Raw genomic sequence first — 22,267 nt, 5'->3', positions numbered from 1 at the left:
GCAGCAGCCACAAGAGAGAGAGCCTATGATAGTTCTGGGTAACTGCCAGACTGAGCAAAACATAGATAGTGTGTTAAAAGACATGCAATGATTAACTAGGCTATTGAATCACCAACATTTATTATACATAATTATTATACATAAATCATTGTCAAAAGCTAAAGAGAAACTGTTGCATGTAGGTCTATATTATTTATGGATTGATCATATAGAAATATAGAAACATTATTTTAACTACTCCAAAGCAATTACATGTGGCGCAGGAACCACTGACTCACTGCATTATTCTATAGTATTATCAAGACACCTGCTGTTAACTCTTAACTGGTTAGGACAGCTCATGAGGTGTCCTAAATATCTACCGACTAGGTGGGACTAGAGGCTTCATGCATAGCTTTAATTTATACCCATGAGTGTAAAATGTCTTTATTCTCAGCACTTATACGACCAATGTTCTACTCTGAGACACTTTGTGGATATGGGCCCAGATCTCAAAATATTGTTATAAAAAAACTTTTAATGTTTGTTTTACATATAAAAATAAATAAATGAATATTACTAATGTAAGCCAGTATAAAGACTGGGTTATGTATGCACTCACTAACTGTAAGTCGCTCTGGATAAGAGCGTCTGCTAAGTGATTAAAATGTAAATGTATTGTGTTGCTCTGCTCATGTCCGCGTTCTGGAACTGTCCGCGTCCACGTACGGTTTGGCGCCAAGCATATTGTCCAGTTACGCGCAGAGTGGGCTGAGGTGATGTTGGGGAATAACGACGGAGTTCGTTACAGTGTTGAGACACCGAAGTTTATTGTTCAATTAGCTTTTTTGCGTAATGGTCAGTGACAGTATGAGTGTAGCCAGATCCTTTTCAGTCGCTATCCTTGTTTCATCTTGTGGTTCACCGGATTCGTCATCATCCTCGAGGGACAGACGAACGACCTGCTAGCTAGCCAAGCTAGTCGGTACAGCTAGCTAAGCTAGCTACTCTACCAGCAGCATCCTAGTTATCCTAGCTACCACTACATCATCACCGGCTGCCTGCATTTCTTGTGGACCGATGGAGCTCCCGGGTTGTTTCTTCCACCTGTTAAATACCGTGGAGGGCATTTCCCTCTCTGGTTGACGGATGCTGGCTACCTACCATCCCTCTGTCCGGTTCTCCTCTTCACTAGATGGACGGTAACTTTAGTGTTTAACCCCTCTGTGTCCAAGGACTGAATTTTTGAATATTATTTTCGGGGCGCCTCAAGTGACATTTTTTACAACGTTTATTTCTGATAAAATTAGTTCATTGCATCCGCCATGGAGCCCAGTTTCATAATATTACCTTCTGTCCCTGGTTATGATGTAATTGCGAAAAAACTGGCCTTATTTTAGGGTATTTTTCACCCTACCAGCTCATTAGTTCTGTTGAGCTCCGTGACACCGACTCGCCTTCAGAACGTTCTATTCCCAGCCCATTGTTCTGCATCACAATGCCAGCTTCACTATTGTTATCAATGAGACCTGCCTGCGTTAACCCTGTTGGTTTACCTCAGGTAACTGATCATTAACAAGGTTACGGCTACTTGGTGAGCGTTAACCCTGTAGGTTTACCTCAGGTAACTTATTATTAACAAGGTTACGGCTACTTGGTGAGCGTTAACCCTGTAGGTTTACCTCAGGTAACTTATTATTACCAAGGTTACAGCTACTTGGTGAGCGTTAACCCTGTAGGTTTACCTCAGGTAACTTATTATTAACAAGGTTACAGCTACTTGGTGAGCGTTAACCCTGTAGGTTTACCTCAGGTAACTTATTATTAACAAGGTTATGGCTACTTGGTGAGCGCGCACACTGTTCACCTGAGAACATGTTGTGGTCACCAATAGTGAGGTGAGACAGTTTTAGAGGCGATGGCTGGCGGATAGCCATCAAACATTAAACATTTTCTGGTCATGGTTAACCATATTTGTTTTAAGAAAAAAGTGTACAATCTTAAATAAAACGCATGTCCCTGTCCTCTTTTTCAAGATGTGGGCGATTTAAACAGCCAGAATACATTTTTTAATTAAGAAAGAACCTTTTCTTTGAGGACTTGTTGTTTCTAAAAGGCTGCTGTGTAATTTGATAATTTGATATGCATCGAAGTCTTCGTTCGTAGGCATCAAATTGAGCGAATGCTGCGCAGGTTCACTGAGTTACAAACCAAATGGGTATAATGGGGTGATTGTTGTTGCCTCCCCTGTACATTTCTGAAAATGGATTTATAGCGTTTTAGAATGAAACTCTTCTTATGTTTCCCCATCTGAGCTCAGAGTAGATGAGAGACGTAATGTTTGTCTCTGTTGTGTTGAAGTCCAATCAAGCAGGAGAGACCAACCTCCCCTGTACCCAGCTGTGTGTCCATGAAGAGTGACTGGTCTATGGATCGTTCTATAGTGTTTAGAGAAGGAGACTTTTCTACTGAACAAAGGTAAGAACCCATGGGTCATGGTCAGTGAGTTAAACAACACTGTCTAGTCATTTCTCCTCTCCCATTTTCCCATTTCTTTTTGTTGTTTTCATAATCCATAGGCTAAACCTTTTTTCCATTTTCATAGTCCTGAAACAATATTAAACAAATACAACATTCCCTCCCTGTGTGTGTGTGTGTGTGTGTGTGTGTGTGTGTGTGTTTGTGTGTGTGTGTGTGTGTGTGCACTCCCTGGATGAGGAGCTGTAATCTCTATTCTGATTGCCTAGTCATTTTACCCCTACCTACATGTACATATTTCCTAAATTACCTCAACTACCTTATTGTTATTTTATTATGTTACTATTTCCTTTTTTATTTAGCTAATTTTTGTGACTTTTTAACTCTGCATTGTTGGGAAAGGGCTCGTAAGTAACCATTTCACGGTAAAGTGTACCACTGTTGTATTCGGCGCATGTGAGAAATACAATTTGATTTCATTTGAAGCTCATGCGCAGAAATACGTCATTGGGTCTAATGGTCGTCTTGTGCTGAACTGCACATGTGCAGGCCTTCAAATCAAAAGCACTCCTTCCATATAAAGTTGTTAATGACTAACATGAAAATGTGTCAGTTTGTTAAACTACTTAAGACAGAACATTTTCAAAATTAACAACTAAGGAAGTCATTTTTATCTCTCATTGCTGGGGGGAGATTATAAGAGGATATGGCCATTAAGTTCAGATCGTTCTTCAAGATGTTCAAATGTTCATAGATGACCAGCAGGGTCAAATAATAATCACTGTGGTTATAGAGGGTGCAACACGTCAGCACCTCAGGAGTAAATGTCAGTTGGCTTTTCATAGCCGAGCATTCAGAGGTCGAGACAGCAGGTGTGGTAGAGAGAGAGAGAGAGAGGGTCGAAACAGCAGGTTCGGGACAAGGTCGCACGTCCGGTGAACAGGTCAGAGTTCCAGATCCGCAGGCAGACCAGTAGAAACTGGATCAGCAGCATGACAAGGTATCACGTCCGGTGGAGCATGTATCGATACTGATAGGATCGAAAGAAAGGGAGCGCTGCTCTCGGATCAGTTTTCTCCATTCAAATCTTTCCTTAACATTATAATTATTTCACAATACTGACCACGGATCAGCTTCTAGAAAGATATTACTACCTACGGCTACAAAAATTGAGGTAGTTTATTCTAATGCTTACACAATAAAAATGTACTAAATCACAGATTCGGCACATCATTGGGCACATGTTAGGCTACACATCATTTTATTTAATTTTTTTATTTCACCTTTATTTAACCAGGTAAGCCAGTTGAGAACAAGTTCTCATTTACAACTGCGACCTGGCCAAGATAAAGCAAAGCAGTGCGATAAAAACAACACAGAGTTACATATGGGGTAAAAAAACAAAGTCAAAAATACAACAGAAAATATATATACAGTGTGTGCAAATGTAGCAAGTTATGGAGGTAAGGCAATAAATAGGCTATAGTGCAAAATAATTACAATAGTATTAACACTGGAATGCTAGATGTGCAAGAGATTATGTGCAAATAGAGATACTGGGGTGCAAAAGAGCAAAATAAATAACAATATAGGGATGAGGTAGTTGGGTGGGCTAATTTCAGATGGGCTGTGTACAGGTGCAGTGATCGGTAAGGTGCTCTGACAACTGATGCTTAAAGTTAGTGAGGGAGATAAGAGTCTCCAGCTTCAGAGATTTGTGCAATTCGTTCCAGTCATTGGCAGCAGAGAACTGGAAGGAATGGCGGCCAAAGGAGGTGTTGGCTTTGGGAATGACCAGTGAGATATACCTGCTGGAGCGCAGACTACGGGTGGGTGCTGCTATGGTGACCAATGAGCTAAGATAAGGCGGGGATTTGCCTAGCAGTGATTTATTGATGGCCTGGAGCTAGTGGGTTTGACGACGAACATGTAGTGAGGACCAACCAACAAGAGCGTACAGGTCACAGTGGTGGGTAGTGTATGGGGCTTTGGAGACAAAACGGATGGCACTGTGATAGACTACATCCAATTTGATGAGTAGAGTGTTGGAGGCTATTTTGTAAATGACATCGCCGAAGTCAAGGATCGGTAGGATAGTCAGTTTTACGAGGGCATGTTTGGCAGCATGAGTGAAGGAGGCTTTGTTGCGAAATAGGAAGCCGATTCTAGATTTAACTTTGGATTGGAGATTCTTTATGTGAGTCTGGAAGGAGAGTTTACAGTCTAACCAGACACCTAGGTATTTGTAGTTGTCCACATACTCTAGGTCAGACCCGTCGAGAGTGGTGATTCTAGTCGGGTGGGCGGGTGCCAGCAGCGCTCGATTGAAAAGCATGCATTTAGTTTTACTAGTGTTTAAGAGCAGTTGGAGGCTACTGAAGGAGTGTTGTATGGCATTGAAGCTCGTTTGGAGGTTTGTTAACACAGTGTCCAATGAAGGGCCAGATGTATACAAAATGGTGTCGTCTGCGTAGAGGTGGATCTGAGAGTCACCAGCAGCAAGAGCGACATCATTGATATACACAGAGAAAAGTGTCGGCCCAAGAATTGAACCCTGTGGCACCCCCATAGAGACTGCCATAGGTCCAGACAACAGGCCCTCCGATTTGACACACTGAACTCTATCTGAGAAGTAGTTGGTGAACCAGGCGAGGCAGTCATTTGAGAAACCAAGGCTATTTAGTCTGCCAATAAGAATGCGGTGGTTGACAGAGTCGAAAGCCTTGGCCAGGTCGATGAAGACGGCTGCACAGTACTGTCTATTATCAATCGCGGTTATAATATCGTTTAGGACCTTGAGCGTGGCTGAAGTGCACCCATGACCAGCTCGGAAACCGGATTGCATAGCGGAGAAGGTACGGTGGTATTCGAAATGGTCGGTGATCTGTTTGTTAACTTGGCTTTCAAATACTTTCGAAAGGCAGGGCAGGATGGATATAGGTCTGTAGCAGTTTGGATCTAGAGTGTCACCCCCTTTGAAGAGGGGGATGACCGCGGCAGCTTTCCAATCTCTGGGGATCTCAGACGTTATGAAAGAGAGGTTGAACAGACTAGTAATAGGGGTTGCGACAATTTCGGCGGCTAGTTTTAGAAAGAAAGGGTCCAGATTGTCTAGCCCAGCTGATTTGTAGGGGTCCAGATTTTGCAGCTCTTTCAAAACGTCAGCTGTCTGAATTTGTGTGAAGGAGAAGTGGGGGGGGCATGGGCAAGTTGCAGCGGAGGGTGCAGAGTTGGTGGCCGGGGTAGTGGTAGCCAGATGGAAAGCATGGCCAGCTGTAGCAAAATGCTTGTTGAAATTCTCGATTATTGTAGATTTATCGGTGGTGATAGTGTTTCTTAGCCTCAGGGCAGTGGGCAACTGGGAGGAAGTGCTCTTATTCTCCATGGAATTTACAGTGTCCCAAAACTTTTTGGAGTTAGTGCTACAGGATGCAAATTTCTGTTTGAAAAAGTTAGCCTTTGCTTTCCTGACTGCTTGTGTATATTGGTTCCTAACTTCCCTGAAAAGTTGCATATCGCGGGGGCTATTTGATGCTAATACAGTACGCCACAGGATGTTTTTGTGCTGGTTAAGGGCAGTCAAGTCTGAGGAGAACCAGGGGCTATATCGGTTCTTAGTTCTGTATTTTTTGAATGGGGCATGTTTATTTAAGATTGAGAGGAAATTACTTTTAAGGAACAACCAGGCATCCTCTATTGACGGAATGAGATCTATATCCATCCAGGATACCTGGGCCAGGTCAATTAGGAAGGCTTTCTCACTAAAGTGTTTTAGGGAGCGTTTGACAGTGATGAGGGGTGGTCGTTTGACCGCGGACCCGTTACGGACGCAGGCAATAAGGCAGTGATCGCTGAGATCCTGGTTGAAGACAGCTGAGGTGTATTTAGAGGGTATGTTAGTCAGGATGATATCTATGAGGGTACCCATGTTTACGGATTTAGGGTTGTACCTGGTAGGTTCGTTGATAATTTGTGTGAGGTTGAGGGCATCTAGTTTGGATTGTAGGATGGCCGGGGTATTAAGCATATCCCAATTTAGGTCACCAAGCAGTACGAACTCTGAGGATAAATGGGGGGCAATCAATTCACATATGGTGTCCAGGGCACAGCTGGGGGCTGAGGGGGGTCTGTAGCAAGCGGCAACAGTGAGAGACTTATTTCTGGAAAGGTGTATTTTTAGAAGTAGAAGCTCAAACTGTTTGGGCACAGACCTGGATAGTATGATAGAGCTCTGCAGGCTATCTCTACAGTAGATTGCAACTCCACCCCCTTTGGCAGTTCTATCTAGACGGAAAATGTTATAGTTGGGGATGGAAATTTCAGAATTTTTGGTGGCCTTCCTGAGCCAGGATTCAGACACTGCTAGAACATCAGGGTTGGCGGAGTGTGCTAACGCAGTGAATAACTCAAACTTAGGAAGTAGACTTCTGATATTTACGTGCAAGAAACCAAGACTTTTGCGATTACAGAAGTCAGCAAATGATAGCGCCTGGGGAGTAGGAGTTATACTGAGGGCTGCAGGGCCTGGGTTAGCCTCTACATCACCAGAGGAACAGAGGAGGACTAGAATAAGGATACGGCTAAAGGCTTTAAGAACTGGTCTTCTAGTGCGTTGGGTACATAGAATAAAGGGGGCAGATTTCCGGGTGTTGTAGAAAAGATTCAGGGCATTATGTACAGACAAGGATATGGAAGGATATGAGTACAGCGGAGCTAAACCTAAGCGTTGGGTAACAATGAAAGAGATAGTATCACTAGAGGCACCAATTGAGTCGGTCTCCGCGTGTATGGGGGGTGGGACAAAGGAGCTATCTAAGGCAGGTTTAGCTGGGCTGGGGGATCTACAGTGAAATAGTACAATTAGAAATAACCCAAACAACAATAAGCTAACCATGTTTGGGCTGAGGCTAAACACAAACAGGATGTAGTACCGTAAAAAGGAACAGTCCAGCAGACATCAGCTGTATAGCTGAGTTATCATAAGGTCCGGTGGTAAAGCACTAGCGAGTAAGAGGCCACGGCTAGCGTGTGCTAGCGGGCCGGGGCTAGCAGATGGAATCTTCGTGGTTAACGTCGTAACCACATCAGACGATTTCGTCGGCAGACCAGTCGTGTAGGATCGGCGGGGCTCCGTGTCAACACTAGGTGGTCCCGTCCAGTTGACAGAGAGGTAGATAGCCGGGAGATGGGCCTAGCTCAGGATGATTAGCCAGACCACAGCGTCCATTTTGTTGTAGCTAGCTGGTAGCGATGAATCTGGAGTTAAAGGTCCAGTGATTCAGTGATTCCGGCGGAAAAACTGATATGTTCTGGGTCGATAACGCGCTGTGCAGACTGGCCGAATATCCGGTGATTAATGTCCAGTGATTAAAATTAATCCCGCAGAAAAAAAAACAAATCCAATGTTCTGGGTGAAATACCGCTAGCTGTGGCTAATAGCAAGTAGCTAGTTAGCTGGCTAGCTAGTTTCAACTGGAGATTCTAGATAAAAGGTAAGTCAATAATAGAATCCGTTCCACATTGAGTGAGGCGGGTTGCAGGAAAGTATATTTTGTAGAAGGATGAAAAGTCTGATAGGGAAATATGTACGAAAAATAAAATAAAAACAGGGTATTTACAGGCTATTTACAGACACACGACAAAAACAGAACTGCACTACTTCGCCATCTTGAATCTAATATATATTGAGACAAATTGCAGACAGTAGTCTACAAGTAGTAAAATATAACTAAATATATTGAACATGGAATATATTCCAATATGATTGAAATAGGCCTATAGCCTACTGTTTATATTGTAATGCAGTCATCTCGGTTTTCATTTGAAGCACATTTTTATACGTCCCTTGTTTGAATCAATTGCAAAGACATTGGCAACTTTGTATTTGTAGTCAACTTTGTTCTGAATTTATTGGATTTTGCAAAAAAAAACATTTGATTATTTGTCTCTCTGAAATGAAACCATCAAGTGATAGATTTTAAACAAATACATGTCTGTCATTGAACAACCCCATACCATGATTAGATAGTGAAAAATTACACCAATCTCTTTCATAATTTCTTTAAACAATAAAAGCTAATTTACAAACATTTCTGAAAATGGATTTATAGCGTTTTGGAATGAAACTCTTCTTATGTTTCCCCATCTGAGCTCAGAGTAGATGAGAGATGTAATGTTTGTCTCTGTTGTGTTGAAGCCCAATCAAGCAGGAGAGACCAGCCTCCCCTGTACCCAGCTGTGTGTCCATGAAGAGTGACCGGTCTATGGATCCACCTCGAAACTTTAGAGAGGGAGACTTTTCTAGTGAACAAAGGTAAGAAGAACTCATGGGTCATGGTCAGTGAGTTAAACAACACTGTCTCTAGTCATTTCTCCTCTCCCATTTTACCATTTCTTTTTGTTGTTTTCATAATCCATAGGCTAATTATTTTTTCCATTTTCATAGTCCTAAAACAATATTAAACTAACACATCATTCCCTCTGTGTGTGTGTGTGTGTGTGTGTGTGTGTGTGTGTGTGTGTGTGTGTGTGTGTGTGTGTGTGTGTGTGTGTGTGTACTCCCTGGATGAGGAAATGTAATCTGATGTTTTGTCCACAGAAACCAACAGGAGAGATCAGATTCAGAGATTCTCAGTGGTCAGTCTTCCCAGAGTCATCAAACAGACCTGGCCTCCATATTCAGTGTATGTGGTCCTGTCATGTACATTTGTTTTTGTTTACCTCAAGTAAAGTTGATCTGTCAATCATTCATTAATGTGTTAATGAGAAAGCATTTTGTCTCTTTTAACTTATTTACTTGATTTATTTCAGTTGCTTGAAGAGAATATCATGACATTTGTGAAGAAGGAGCTGAAGATGTTCAAGAGGATTCTTAGTCCAGAACTCCCAGAAGGCTTTGAGAGTCAGAAGCAGGATAAGGAAGTGGTGGATGCTGAAGATGAGAAGCAGGAGAGCAGTGCCAGAGAGGGGGCTCTGAAGATCACACTGCACGTCCTGAGGAAAATGAACCAGAAGGAGCTTGCTGACACACTGGAGAAAAGTAAGAGCTGTCTGCCTCATGTTGAAAGCTGTTTTAGAACATTTAAAAGCTGTAGCTAAAGTACAGCTAAAGTAGCTGTGTAACTCAATGATATTGTAGCAGCCTTAACACAACACCTAGTGACCTCATCAAGTGGCAGCAGGGATGTGTTGGAGAGAGAGAGAGAGAGAGAGAGAGAGAGAGAGAGAGAGAGAGAGAGAGAGAGAGAGAGAGAGAGAGAGAGAGAGAGAGAGAGAGAGAGAGAGAGAGAGAGAGAGAGAGAGAGAGAGAGAGAGAGAGAGAGAGAGAGAGAGAGAGAGAGAGAGAGAGAGAGAGAGGAGAGGGAGAGGGAGAGGGAGAGGGAGAGGGAGAGGAGAGAGAGAGAGAGAGAGAGAGAGAGAGAGAGCATTATTAATGCCATCAATAATACCAATAATGATATAAATCAGTCACACCAGTGACATTATGAAAACATTTACAGATTTATACAGACAGTTAAGAGAATAAATGATTATCATTTAAATTGTATAAGACAGTCTTACAATACTGTAGCCATTAAAACAGACATAATATTAATGTTATTATTATGTTATTTCTTAATTCAGATGAGCTTGCTGTGATTTGCCAACGTGAACTCAAATCTAATCTAAAGAAGAAGTTTCAATGTGTATTTGAGGGGATCGCTAAACAAGGAAACCCAACACTTCTCAATAAGATCTACACAGAGCTCTACATCACAGAGGGTGGAACAGGAGAGGTCAATAATGAACATGAGCTGAGACAGATTGAGACAACAACCAGGAAACAAGCAAGACCAGAGACTGCAATCAAATGTAACGACATCTTCAGACCCTTAACTGGACAAGACAAACTTATCAGAACTGTGCTGACAAAGGGAGTCGCTGGCATTGGAAAAACAGTCTCTGTGCAGAAGTTCATTCTGGACTGGGCTGAAGGAAAAGCAAATCAGGATGTCCAATTTGTATTTTCATTCCCTTTTCGGGAGCTGAATTTGATGAACGGGGATGAACACACTTTGATTAAACTTCTCAATCACTTCTCAATCGAAACCAAAGAATCAAGAATCTCCAACTACGACAAGTACAAAGTTCTGTTCATCTTTGATGGTCTGGATGAGTGCCGACTGCCCCTAGACTTCCAGAAGAACAAGATCTGTTGTGACGTCACAAAGTCAACCTCAGTGGATGTTCTGCTGACAAACCTCATCAAGGGAAATCTGCTTCCCTCTGCTCTCCTCTGGATAACTACCCGACCTGCAGCAGCCAATAAGATCCCTTCAGGGTGTGTTGACCAGGTGACAGAGGTACGAGGGTTCAATGACCCACAGAAGGAGGAGTACTTCAGGAAGAGATTCAGTGATGAGGACCTGGCCAGAAGAATCATCTCACACATAAAGACATCAAGGAGCCTCCACATCATGTGCCACATTCCAGTCTTCTGTTGGATTTCTGCAACAGTCCTTGAACACATGCTGAAACATAAGAGAGAAGAGATGCCAAATACTCTGACTGAGATGTACTCACACCTTGTGGAGTTTCATACCAAACAGAAGAATGAAAAGTATCTTGGGAAAGAAGAGACAGGTCCACACTGGAATAAAGAGAGCATTCTGTCACTGGGAAAACTGGCTTTTCAACAGCTTGTGAATGGCAATCTGATTTTCTATGAAGAAGACCTGAAAGAGGCTGGCATTGATGTCAATGAAGCCTCAGTGTACTCAGGATTGTGCACACAGCTCTTTAAAGAGGAATGTGGGCTGTACCAGGACAAGGTGTACTGCTTCGTGCATCTGAGCATTCAGGAGTTTCTGGCTGCTGTATATGTGTTCCTCTCATTCATCAACAACAATGAGAATCTAATGGATGAATCTCAATCAACGGCCAGCAACTTTTCTGTGAGGATCAGACACAAGCTTAAAGTTACTGTCTACAAGAGTGCTGTGGATAAAGCCTTACAAAGTGAGACAGGAAACCTGGACCTGTTCCTCCGCTTCCTTCTGGGCCTCTCACTGGAGTCCAATCAGAAACACTTACGAGGTCTACTGACAAAGACAAGAAGCAGCTCACAGAGCCATGAAGAAACAGTCAAGTACATCAAGGAGAAGATCAGGAAGAATCCCTCTCCAGAGAGATGCATCAATCTGTTCCACTGTCTGAATGAACTGAATGACCATTCTCTAGTGGAGGAGATCCAAAGCTTCCTGAGATCAGGAAGTCTCTCAGAAGACAAACTGTCACCTGCACAGTGGTCAGCTCTGGTCTTTGTTTTGCTGACTTCAGAAAAGGAGCTGGATGTGTTTGACCTGAAGAAATACTCCAGATCAGAGGAAGGTCTTCTGAGGCTGCTGCCAGTGGTCAAAGCCTCCAGAGCTGCTCTGTGAGTACATAAAATGACATTTAAGTACTAATCATCAGGAAGAAATATTCAGTTTAGAGAAATATATGTATTATTGAGAAACATATTGAATCAATGCATTGATGTTCACATTAGTATAACAATATGACCATACAATTCTAGGAGACGGAAGATGAATCTATATGTAGTTTAAGAGAATAAACCAAATGCATCTGCCATTGTCCTTCTACACTACTGGTGTTAAATTAACAGTGTGTTTGTGAAATCATGATGATCTCTTTGCAGGCTGTCAGGCTGTGGAGTCACAGAGAAAGGCTGTGCTTCTCTGGTCTCAGCTCTGAAGTCAAACCCCTCCCACCTGAGAGAGCTGGACCTGAGCTACAATCACCCAGGAGACTCAGGAGTCAGACTGCTCTCTGCTGGACTGGAGGATCCACACTGCAGACTGGAGACTCTGAGGTCAGTATTCCTGTATCACTCAATGACCACACACACACTGGACACACTCTGGACACACACACACACACACACACACACACACACACACACACACTGGACACACACACACACACACACACACACAAACACACTGGAAACACACACACACACACACACACACACACACACTGGACACACCCCCACTGGACACACACACTGGGGACACACACACACATACTGGGCACACACACACACAAAAACACAATGGACAACCCCCCACTGGACACACACACGCACACACACACACACACACCCACACTGGATACCCCCCCACTGGACACCCCCCACCACTGGACACCCCCCCACTGGACACCCCCCCACTGGACACCCCCCACCACTGGACACCCCCCCACTGGACACCCCCCCACTGGACACACAATGATTAATTTAGAAACATGTTGTCTACTGTTAATAATGATACATTCATTCATTTATGTACAGTACCAGTCAAAAGTTTGGACACACCTACTCATTCAATGGCTTTTCTTTATTTTTACTATTTTTTCCATTGTAGAATAATAGTGAAGACATCAACACTATGAAATAACAATTATGGAATCATGTAGTAACCCAAAAAGTGTTAAACAAATCAAATATATTTGTTATTTGAAATTCTTCAAATAGCCACCCTGTGCCTTGATGACAGCTTGCACACTCTTGGCATTCTCTCAACCAGCTTCACCTGGAACGCTTTTCCAACAGTCTTGAAGGAGTTCCCACATATGCTGAGCACTTGTTGGTTGCTTTTCCTTCCCTCTGCCGTCCGACTCATCCCAAACCATCTCAATTGGGTTGAGGTCGGGTGATTGTGGAGGCCAGGTCATCTGATGCAGCACTCAATCACTCTCCTTCTTGGTCAAATAGCCCTTACACAGCCTGGAAGATTGTTGGGTCATTGTCCTGTTGAAAAACAAATGATAGTCCCACTAAGCCCAAACCAGATGGGATGGCGTAATGCTGCAGAATGCTGTGGAAGCCATGCTGGTTAAGTGTGCCTTGAATTCTAAATAAATCACAGACGGTGTCACCAGCAAAGCACCCCCACACCATAACACCTCCTCCTCCATGCTTTACGGTGGGAACTACACGTGCAGAGATCATCCATTCACCCACACCGCTTCTCAGAAAGACACGGCGGTTGGAACCAAAAATCTCCCATTTGGACTCCAGACCAAAGGACAAATGTCCACAGGTCTAATGTCCATTGCTTGTGTTTCTTGGCCCAAGCAAGTCTCTTCTTCTTATTGGGGTCCTTTAGTCGTGATTTCTTTGCAGCAATTCGACCATGAAGGCCTGATTCACACAGTCTCCTCTGAACAGTTGATGTTGAGATGTGTCTGTGACTTGAACTCTGTGAAGCATTTATTTGGGCTGCCATTTCTGAGGCTGGTAACTCTGATGAACTTATCCTCTGCAGCAGAGGTAACTCTGGGTCTTCCATTCCTGTGGCGGTCCTCATGAGAGCCAGTTTCATCATAGCGCTTGATATTTTTTGCGACTGCACTTGAAGATTCTTTCAAAGTTCTTGAAATGTTCCGTATTTACTGACCATCATGTCTTAAAGTAAAGATGGACTGTCGTTTCTCTTTGCTTATTTGAGCTGTTCTTGCCATAATATGGACTTGGTATTTTACCAAATAGGGCTATCTTCTGTATACCCCCCTACCTTGTCACAACACAACTGATTGGCTCAAACACATTAAAAAAAAACTTTTAAGAAGACCCACCTGTTAATTGAAAGGCATTCCAGGTGACTACCTCATGAAGTTGGTTGAGAGAATGCCAAGAGTGTGCAAAGCTGTCATCAAGGCAAAGGGTGGCTGTTTGAAGAATCTCAAATATAAAATATATTTTGATTTGTTTAACACTTTTCTGGTTACTATATGATTCCATATGTGTTATGTTATAGTTTTGATGTCTTCACTATTATTCTACAATGTAAAAATAAAGAAAACCCCTTGAATGAGTTGGTGTGTTTAAACTTTTGACTGGTAGTAGTATGTATATATAAATGTATGAATAGATATGGCAGGTTTCAGGACTCTGATTTATCTGAAAATGTTGAAAATATATATTTTCACCACCAAAGAATAACAGTGTGATTTTAATATGATTTGACTCTTTGCAGGCTGTCAGGCTGTCTAGTCACAGAGGAAGGCTGTGCTTCTCTGGTCTCAGCTCTGAAGTCAAACCCCTCACACCTGAGAGAGCTGGACCTGAGTATCAATGATCTGAAGGATTCAGGAGTGAAGCTGCTCTCTGCTGCACTGGGGAATCCCCACTGTAAACTGGAGACTCTGAGGTCAGTATTCCTGTAGTTGGTCAACAAGTGGTAACTGTTCATCAGATCCACATGTGTTTACCAGGAACACATAGTCCACACCATATGTGTTTGGACAGTGAAGTTTACAGTTTTAAATTTGGTGCTATGCTCCAGCATTTTGGATTTGAGATAGAATGTTTCATATTAGGCAACAGTACAGAATGTCACCATTTATTTGATCTTAATGGTGAGAGGTTAGCATGTTTTGTTGTAGCCTCTGTAACTTTCTCATTCATTATTATTCATGATTCATTCATGATTTTTCTTAATCATGGCATCAACAGGATTACTTTAGTAGTGTTTAGAAACATGTTATCTACTCACTTAGACAGAAAATTACTCTAGTCATCATCCACCATTCAGTTACTATTGGACAAAACATAACCCAAAACACAACCAAAACAAACTGCAAATGCAACCAACGAGTTTGGAACAAAATACTCAACTTTTGACTACTTTAATACACCATAAGTGAATTAGTTAGAATACTTATGACTTCTTCAAATAGGGGGACTAGATACATAAAGTGCTTTTATTTTTCTAAATGGTGAAATAGACATGTTTGAAGATAACCTCAAATGAAAAGTGACATTATATACTGTCACCTCATATGAAACGTTTGATCTCAAATCCAAAATGCTGAAGTACAGAGCCACATTTAAAATGTTAGCTTCACTGTCAAAATAGATATGGTGTGGACTGTATACTCAATACAATCTAAATCTGATACCTCACTGTCTGTCTTTTGACTGATACTGCTTTTTAAACTGCTCTGGTCAGTCTACTCAAATATTTGTACTATACATTTTTCTCTCTACAAGCAATATTATGATAATTTCTAATAATGATACATTCATTTATGAGTAGATATGGCAGGTTTCAGAACACTGATGTATCTGAATATGTTGAAAAAATATACTGCCACTATATTCACCACCAAGGAATAGCAGTGTGGTTTTAACATGATTTGACTCTTTTCAGGCTGTCAGGCTGTCTAGTCACAGAGGAAGGCTGTGCTTCTCTGGTCTCAGCTCTGAAGTCAAACCCCTCACACCTGAGAGAGCTGGATCTGAGTAACAATGACCTGAAGGATTCAGGAGTGAAGCTGCTCTCTGCTGGACTGGGGAATCCCCACTGTAAACTGGAGACTCTGAGGTCAGTATTCCTGTAGTTGGTCAACAAGTGATAACTGTTCACCAGATCCACATGTGTTTACCAGGAACACATAGTCCACACCATATGTGTTTGGACAGTGAAGCTTACAGTTTTACATTTGGTTTTTAGATACAATGTTTGATATTATGCAACAGTACAGAATGTCACCTTTTATTTAAAGATTTTCATACATATACTGTATATTTTACCGTTTAGACATGAAAGTACTTTATTATGTAGTTCTCCCATTTGAAAAAGTCATAATTATTTAGACAAATTAATTTAGTCAAAAGTTTAGTGTTTGGTCCAATATTCTTTGCCTGCAGTGATTACATCAAGCTTGTGATTCTACAAACTTGTTGAATACATTTGCAGTTTGTCTTGGTTTTGTTATAGATTATATTTTTCCTAATAGAAACTGAATGGTGAATAATGTCCTGTCATTTTGGAGTCACTTCACTTGTATTGCCAGTAAGAATAGAAGATGTTTCTGAACACTTCTACATTCATGTGGATGCTACTATGATTATGAATAATCATGAATGAATCGTGAATGATGATGAATGAGAAAGTTACAGAGGAACAAGGATCATACCCCCTCTGTTATTGGTAATGGTGAGAGGTTAGCATGTTTTGTTGTAGCCTCTGTAACTTTCTCACTCATTATTATTCATGATTCATTCATGATTTTTCTTAATCATGGCATCATCAGGATTAATTTAGTAGTGTTTAGAAACATGTCATCTACTCACTTAGACAGAAAATTACTCCAGTCATCATCCACCATTCAGTTACTGTTGGACAAAACATAACCCAAAACACAACTAAAACAAACTGCAAATGCAACCAACGAGTTTGGGACCAAATACTAAACTTTTGACTACTTTAATACACTATAAGTGAATTGGTCAGAATATTTATGACTTCTTCAAATGGGGGGACTAGATACATAAAGTGCTTTCATTTCTAAATGGTGAAACAGATATGTATTAAAATACCCTCAAATAAAAGGTGACATTATATACTGTCACCTCATATGAAACATTTGATCTCAAATCCAAAATGCTGAAGTACAGAGCCACATTTAAAATGTTAGCTTCACTGTCAAAATAGATATGGCGTGGACTGTATACTCAATACAATCTAAATCTGATACCTCACTGTCTGTCTTTTGACTGATACTGCTTTTTAAACTGCTCTGGTCAGTCTACTCAAATATTCGTAATATACATTTTTCTATCTACAAGCAATACATTGATAATTTGTCATTTCTAATAATGATACATTCATTTATGAGTAGATATGGCAGGTTTCAGGACACTGATATATCTGAATATGTTGAAAAAAATATGCTGCCACTATTTTCACCACCAAAGAATAGCAGTGTGGTTTTAATATGATTTTACTCTTTGCAGGCTGTCAGGCTGTCTAGTCACAGAGGAAGGCTGTGCTTCTCTGGTCTCAGCTCTGAAGTCAAACCCCTCACACCTGAGAGAGCTGGTTCTGAGTAACAATGACCTGAAGGATTCAGGAGTGAAGCTGCTCTCTGCTGGACTGGGGGATCCCCACTGTAAACTGGAGACTCTGAGGTCAGTATTCCTGTAGTTGGTCAACAAGTGATAACTGTTCACCAGATCCACATGTGTTTACCAGGCACACATAGTCCACACCATATGTGTTTGGACAGTGAAGCTTACAGTTTTATATTTGGTTTTTAGATACAATGTTTGATATTATGCAACAGTACAGAATGTCACCTTTTATTTAAAGATTTTCATACATATACTGTATATTTTACCGTTTAGACATGAAAGTACTTTATTATGTAGTTCTCCCATTTGAAAAAGTCATAATTATTTAGAAAAATTAATTTAGTCAAAAGTTTAGTGTTTGGTCCAATATTCTTTGCCTGAAGTGATTACATCAAGCTTGTGATTCTACAAACTTGTTGAATACATTTGCAGTTTGTCTTGGTTTTGTTATAGATTATATTTTTCCTAATAGAAACTGAATGGTGAATAATGTCCTGTCATTTTGGAGTCACTTCACTTGTATTGTCAGTAAGAATAGAAGATGTTTCTGAACACTTCTACATTCATGTGGATGCTACCATGATTATGAATAATCATGAATGAATCGTGAATGCTGATGAATGAGAAAGTTACAGAGGAACAAGGATCATACCCCCTCTGTTATTGGTAATGGTGAGAGGTTAGCATGTTTTGTTGTAGCCTCTGTAACTTTCTCACTCATTATTATTCATGATTCATTCATGATCTTTATTAATCATGGCATCATCAGGATTAATTTAGTAGTGTTTAGAAACATGTTATCTACTCACTTAGACAGAAAATTACTCCAGTCATCATCCACCATTCAGTTACTATTGGACAAAACATAACCCAAAACACAACCAAAACAAACTGCAAATGCAACCAACGAGTTTGGGACCAAATACTAAACTTTTGGCTACTTTAATACACTATGAGTGAATTTATCAAAATACTTATGACTTCTTCAAAAGTGGGGGACTAGATATATAAAGTGCTTTCATTTCTAAACGGTGAAACAGATATGTATGACAATACCCTCAAATAAAAGGTGACATTATATACTGTCACCTCATATGAAACATTTGATCTCAAATCCAAAATGCTGGAGTATAGAGCCACATTTAAAATGTTAGCTTCACTGTCAAAATAGATATGGTGTGGACTGTATACTCAATACAATCTAAATCTGATACCTCACTGTCTGTCTTTTGACTGATACTGCTTTTTAAACTGCTCTGGTCAGTCTACTCAAATATTCGTACTATACATGTTTCTCTCTACAAGCAATATTATGATCATTTCTAATAATGATACATTCATTTATGAATGGATATGGCAGGTTTCAGGACACTGATATATCTGAATATGTTGTAAAAATATATTGCCACTATTTTCACCACCAAAGAATAGAAGTGTGGTTTTAATATGATTTGACTCTTTGCAGGCTGTTAGGCTGTCTAGTCACAGAGGAAGGCTGTGCTTCTCTGGTCTCAGCTCTGAAGTCAAACCCCTCACACCTGAGAGAGCTGGATCTGAGTAACAATGACCTGAAGGATTCAGGAGTGAAGCTGCTCTCTGCTGGACTGGGGAATCCCCACTGTAAACTGGAGACTCTGAGGTCAGTATTCCTGTAGTTGGTCAACAAGTGATAACTGTTCACCAGATCCACATGTGTTTACCAGGCACACATAGTCCACACCATATGTGTTTGGACAGTGAAGCTTACAGTTTTACATTTGGTGCTATGCTCCAGCAATTTTGATATCAGATTGAATGTTTCATTATAGAATGTCACCTTTTATTTGATGTTAATGGAGAGAGGTTAGCATGTTTTGTTGTAGCCTCTGTAACTTTCTCACTCATTATTATTCATGATTCATTCATGATCCTTCTCAATCATGGCATCATTGGGATTCATTCAGTAGTGTTTAGAAACATGTTATCTACTCACAGAAAGATAATTACTCAACACCAAAGAATAGCAGTGTGGTTTTAATATGATTTGACTCTTTGCAGGCTGTCAGGCTGTCTAGTCACAGAGGAAGGCTGTGCTTCTCTGGTGTCAGCTCTGAAGTCAAACCCCTCACACCTGAGAGAGCTGGATCTGAGTAACAATGACCTGAAGGATTCAGGAGTGAAGCTGCTCTCTGCTGGACTGGGGAATCCCCACTGTAAACTGGAGACTCTGAGGTCAGTATTCCTGTATCACTCAATGAACACACACTCATTGGACACACACACACACTGGACACGGACACACACACACACACACACACACACACACACACACACACACTGGACACACACACACACACACACACAAGGATTCATTTAGTAGTGTTTAGAAACATCTTTACGGTGGGAACTACACATGCCGAGATCATCCGTTCACCCACACCGCTTCTCACAAAGACACGGCGGTTGGAACCAATAATCTCAAATTTGGACTCCAGGCCAAAGGACAAATGTCCAGCTGTGTAATGTCCATTGCTCGTGTTTCTTGGCCCAAGTAGGTCTCTTCTTTTTATTGTTGTCCTTTAGTAGTGGTTTCTTTGCAGCAATTCGACCATGAAGGCCTGATTCACACAGTCTCCTCTGAACAGTTGATGTTGAGATGTGTCTGTGACTTGAACTCTGTGAAGCATTTATTTGGGCTGCAATTTCTGAGGCTGGTAACTCTAAAGAACTTATCCTCTGCAGCAGAGGTAACTCTGGGTCTTCCATTCCTGTGGCGGTCCTCATGAGAGCCAGTTTCATCATAGCCCTTGATGGTTTTTGCGACTGCACTTGAAGAAACTTTAAAAGTTCTTGAAATATTCCTTATTGAATGACCGTCATGTCTTAAAGTAATGATGGACTGTTGTTTCTCTTTGCTTATTTGAGCTGTTCTTGCCATAATATGGACTTGGTCTTTTACCAAATAGGGCTATCTTCTGTATACCACCCCTACCTTGTCACAACACAACTGATTGGCTCAAACATTAAGAAGAAAATAAATTCCACAAATTACCTTTTAAGAAGGCACACCTGTTAATTGAAATGGATTCCAGGTGACTACCTCATGAAGTTGGTTGAGAGAATGCCAATAGTGTGCAAAGCTGTCATCAAGGCAAAGGGTGGCTATTTAAGAATCTAAAATCTAAAATATATTTTGATTTGTTTAACACTTTTTTGGTTACTACATGATTCCATATGTGTTATTTCATAGTTTTGATGTCTTCACTATTATTCTACAATGTAGAAAAATAGTTTTAAAAAAACTAAACAAAAACTTGAATGAGTAGGTGTGTCCAAACTTTTGACTGGTACTGTATATACATTAATTTATCATTATTAACAGTAGATAACATGTTTCTAAACACTACTATATATGAATAGATATTAATTTAATTAATAATAATAATTATATTTAATAATAATATAATTTATGTGTCACGCCCTGGCTCTGGGGACTCTAGTATGATGAGCCAGGGTGTGAGTTTTCATTTGTTTATGTTCTAGTTGTTGTATATCTATGTTGGCCAGGGTGGCTCCCAATCAGAGACGGCTGTAGCTCGTTGTCTCTGATTGGGAGTCATACTTAGGTAGCCGTTAGGCATTCATTATTTGTGGTTTCTTGTTCCGTGTTGGTTCGTGTATGTAACCAGGGACGTCACGTTTTCGTTTTGTTGTTTTGTTCGTGTGTTCATTCAAATTAAATAAAATGTTTGCATTCAACGCTGCGCCTTGGTCCTCCTCTCTTAACGACGAGCGTGACATTATGAGTAGATATGGCAGGTTTCAGGACACTGATGTATCTGAAAATGTTTAAAAAATATATTTTCTCCACCAAAGAATAGCAGTGTGGTTTTAATATGATTTGACTCTTTGCAGGCTGTCAGGCTGTCTAGTCACAGAGGAAGGCTGTGCTTCTCTGGTCTCAGCTCTGAAGTCAAACCCCTCACACCTGAGAGAGCTGGACCTGAGCTACAATCACCCAGGAGACTCAGGAGTCAGACTGCTCTCTGCTGGACTGGAGGATCCACACTGTAGACTGGAGAAACTCAAGTATGTAGAGGGTTTATGTCAATGTTCATATCAGACATGTTGAATTATCAGGCTAGTTAAGACAAACATTCTGACCACCACTTGGACTAAGTTATATAAAGACTGTGTGTGTGTGTGTGTCTGTGTCTGTGTCTGTGTCTGTGTCTGTGTGTGTGTGTGTGTGTCCAGTGTGTATGTGTGTCCAATGTGTGTGTGTGTGTGTGTGTGTGTGTGTGTGTGTGTGTATCCGGTGTGTGTGTGTGTGTGTCCTGTGTGTGTCCAGTGTGTGTTTGTGTGTGTGTGTCGTGTGTCGTGTGTGTGTGTGTGTTTGTCCAGTGTGTGTGTGTGTATGTGTATCAGTACACACACTGGACAAACACACACACACTAGACAAACACACACACACTGGACACACACACACACACACACAGGACACACACACACACACTAGACATACACACACACACTGGACACATACACAATGGACACACACACACACACTGGACAAACACACACACACACACACACACACACACACACACTGGACACACACGCACACACACACACTGGAAACACACACACACAGACACACACACACTGGACACACACCGGACACACACACAAACACACACACACTGGACACACACTGGACACACACAAACACACAGACTTACTCACACTGGACACACACACACACACACACACACACACAAACACTGTAAACAAACACACTGGACACATACACACAAAGGACACACACACACACAAACACACACTGAAAACACACACACACACTGGACACACAAACACAAACACTGGACACACAAACACTGGACACACAAACACTGGACACACACACA

General features: G+C 41.2%; 2 protein-coding genes across 2 annotated transcripts in view; both read left to right on the top strand.

Annotated features, from left to right (window-relative positions):
- The window catches only part of LOC311141354 (NLR family CARD domain-containing protein 3-like), a 171,349-nt gene that overhangs the window by 2,349 nt on the left and 146,733 nt on the right, over positions 1-22,267 (top strand). The window lies entirely within an intron of this gene.
- LOC311141230 (NLR family CARD domain-containing protein 3-like) overlaps positions 8,975-22,267 on the top strand; it is a 15,296-nt gene continuing 2,003 nt past the window's right edge. The window contains exons 1-4 of the mRNA XM_084176493.1: positions 8,975-9,496; positions 10,081-11,872; positions 19,397-19,570; positions 21,254-21,427. Coding sequence (XP_084032619.1) covers positions 9,286-9,496; positions 10,081-11,872; positions 19,397-19,570; positions 21,254-21,427 — 2,351 coding nt within the window. The 5' untranslated portion in view covers positions 8,975-9,285. The remainder of the gene's footprint in view (positions 9,497-10,080; positions 11,873-19,396; positions 19,571-21,253; positions 21,428-22,267) is intronic.

Source organism: Coregonus lavaretus (assembly GCF_964263955.1).
Source record: "Coregonus lavaretus genome assembly, chromosome: 2".
Lineage (NCBI taxonomy): Eukaryota > Metazoa > Chordata > Actinopteri > Salmoniformes > Salmonidae > Coregonus > Coregonus lavaretus.
Note: the sequence above shows the minus strand (reverse complement) of the source record. Positions and strands in the feature narration are given on the sequence as shown.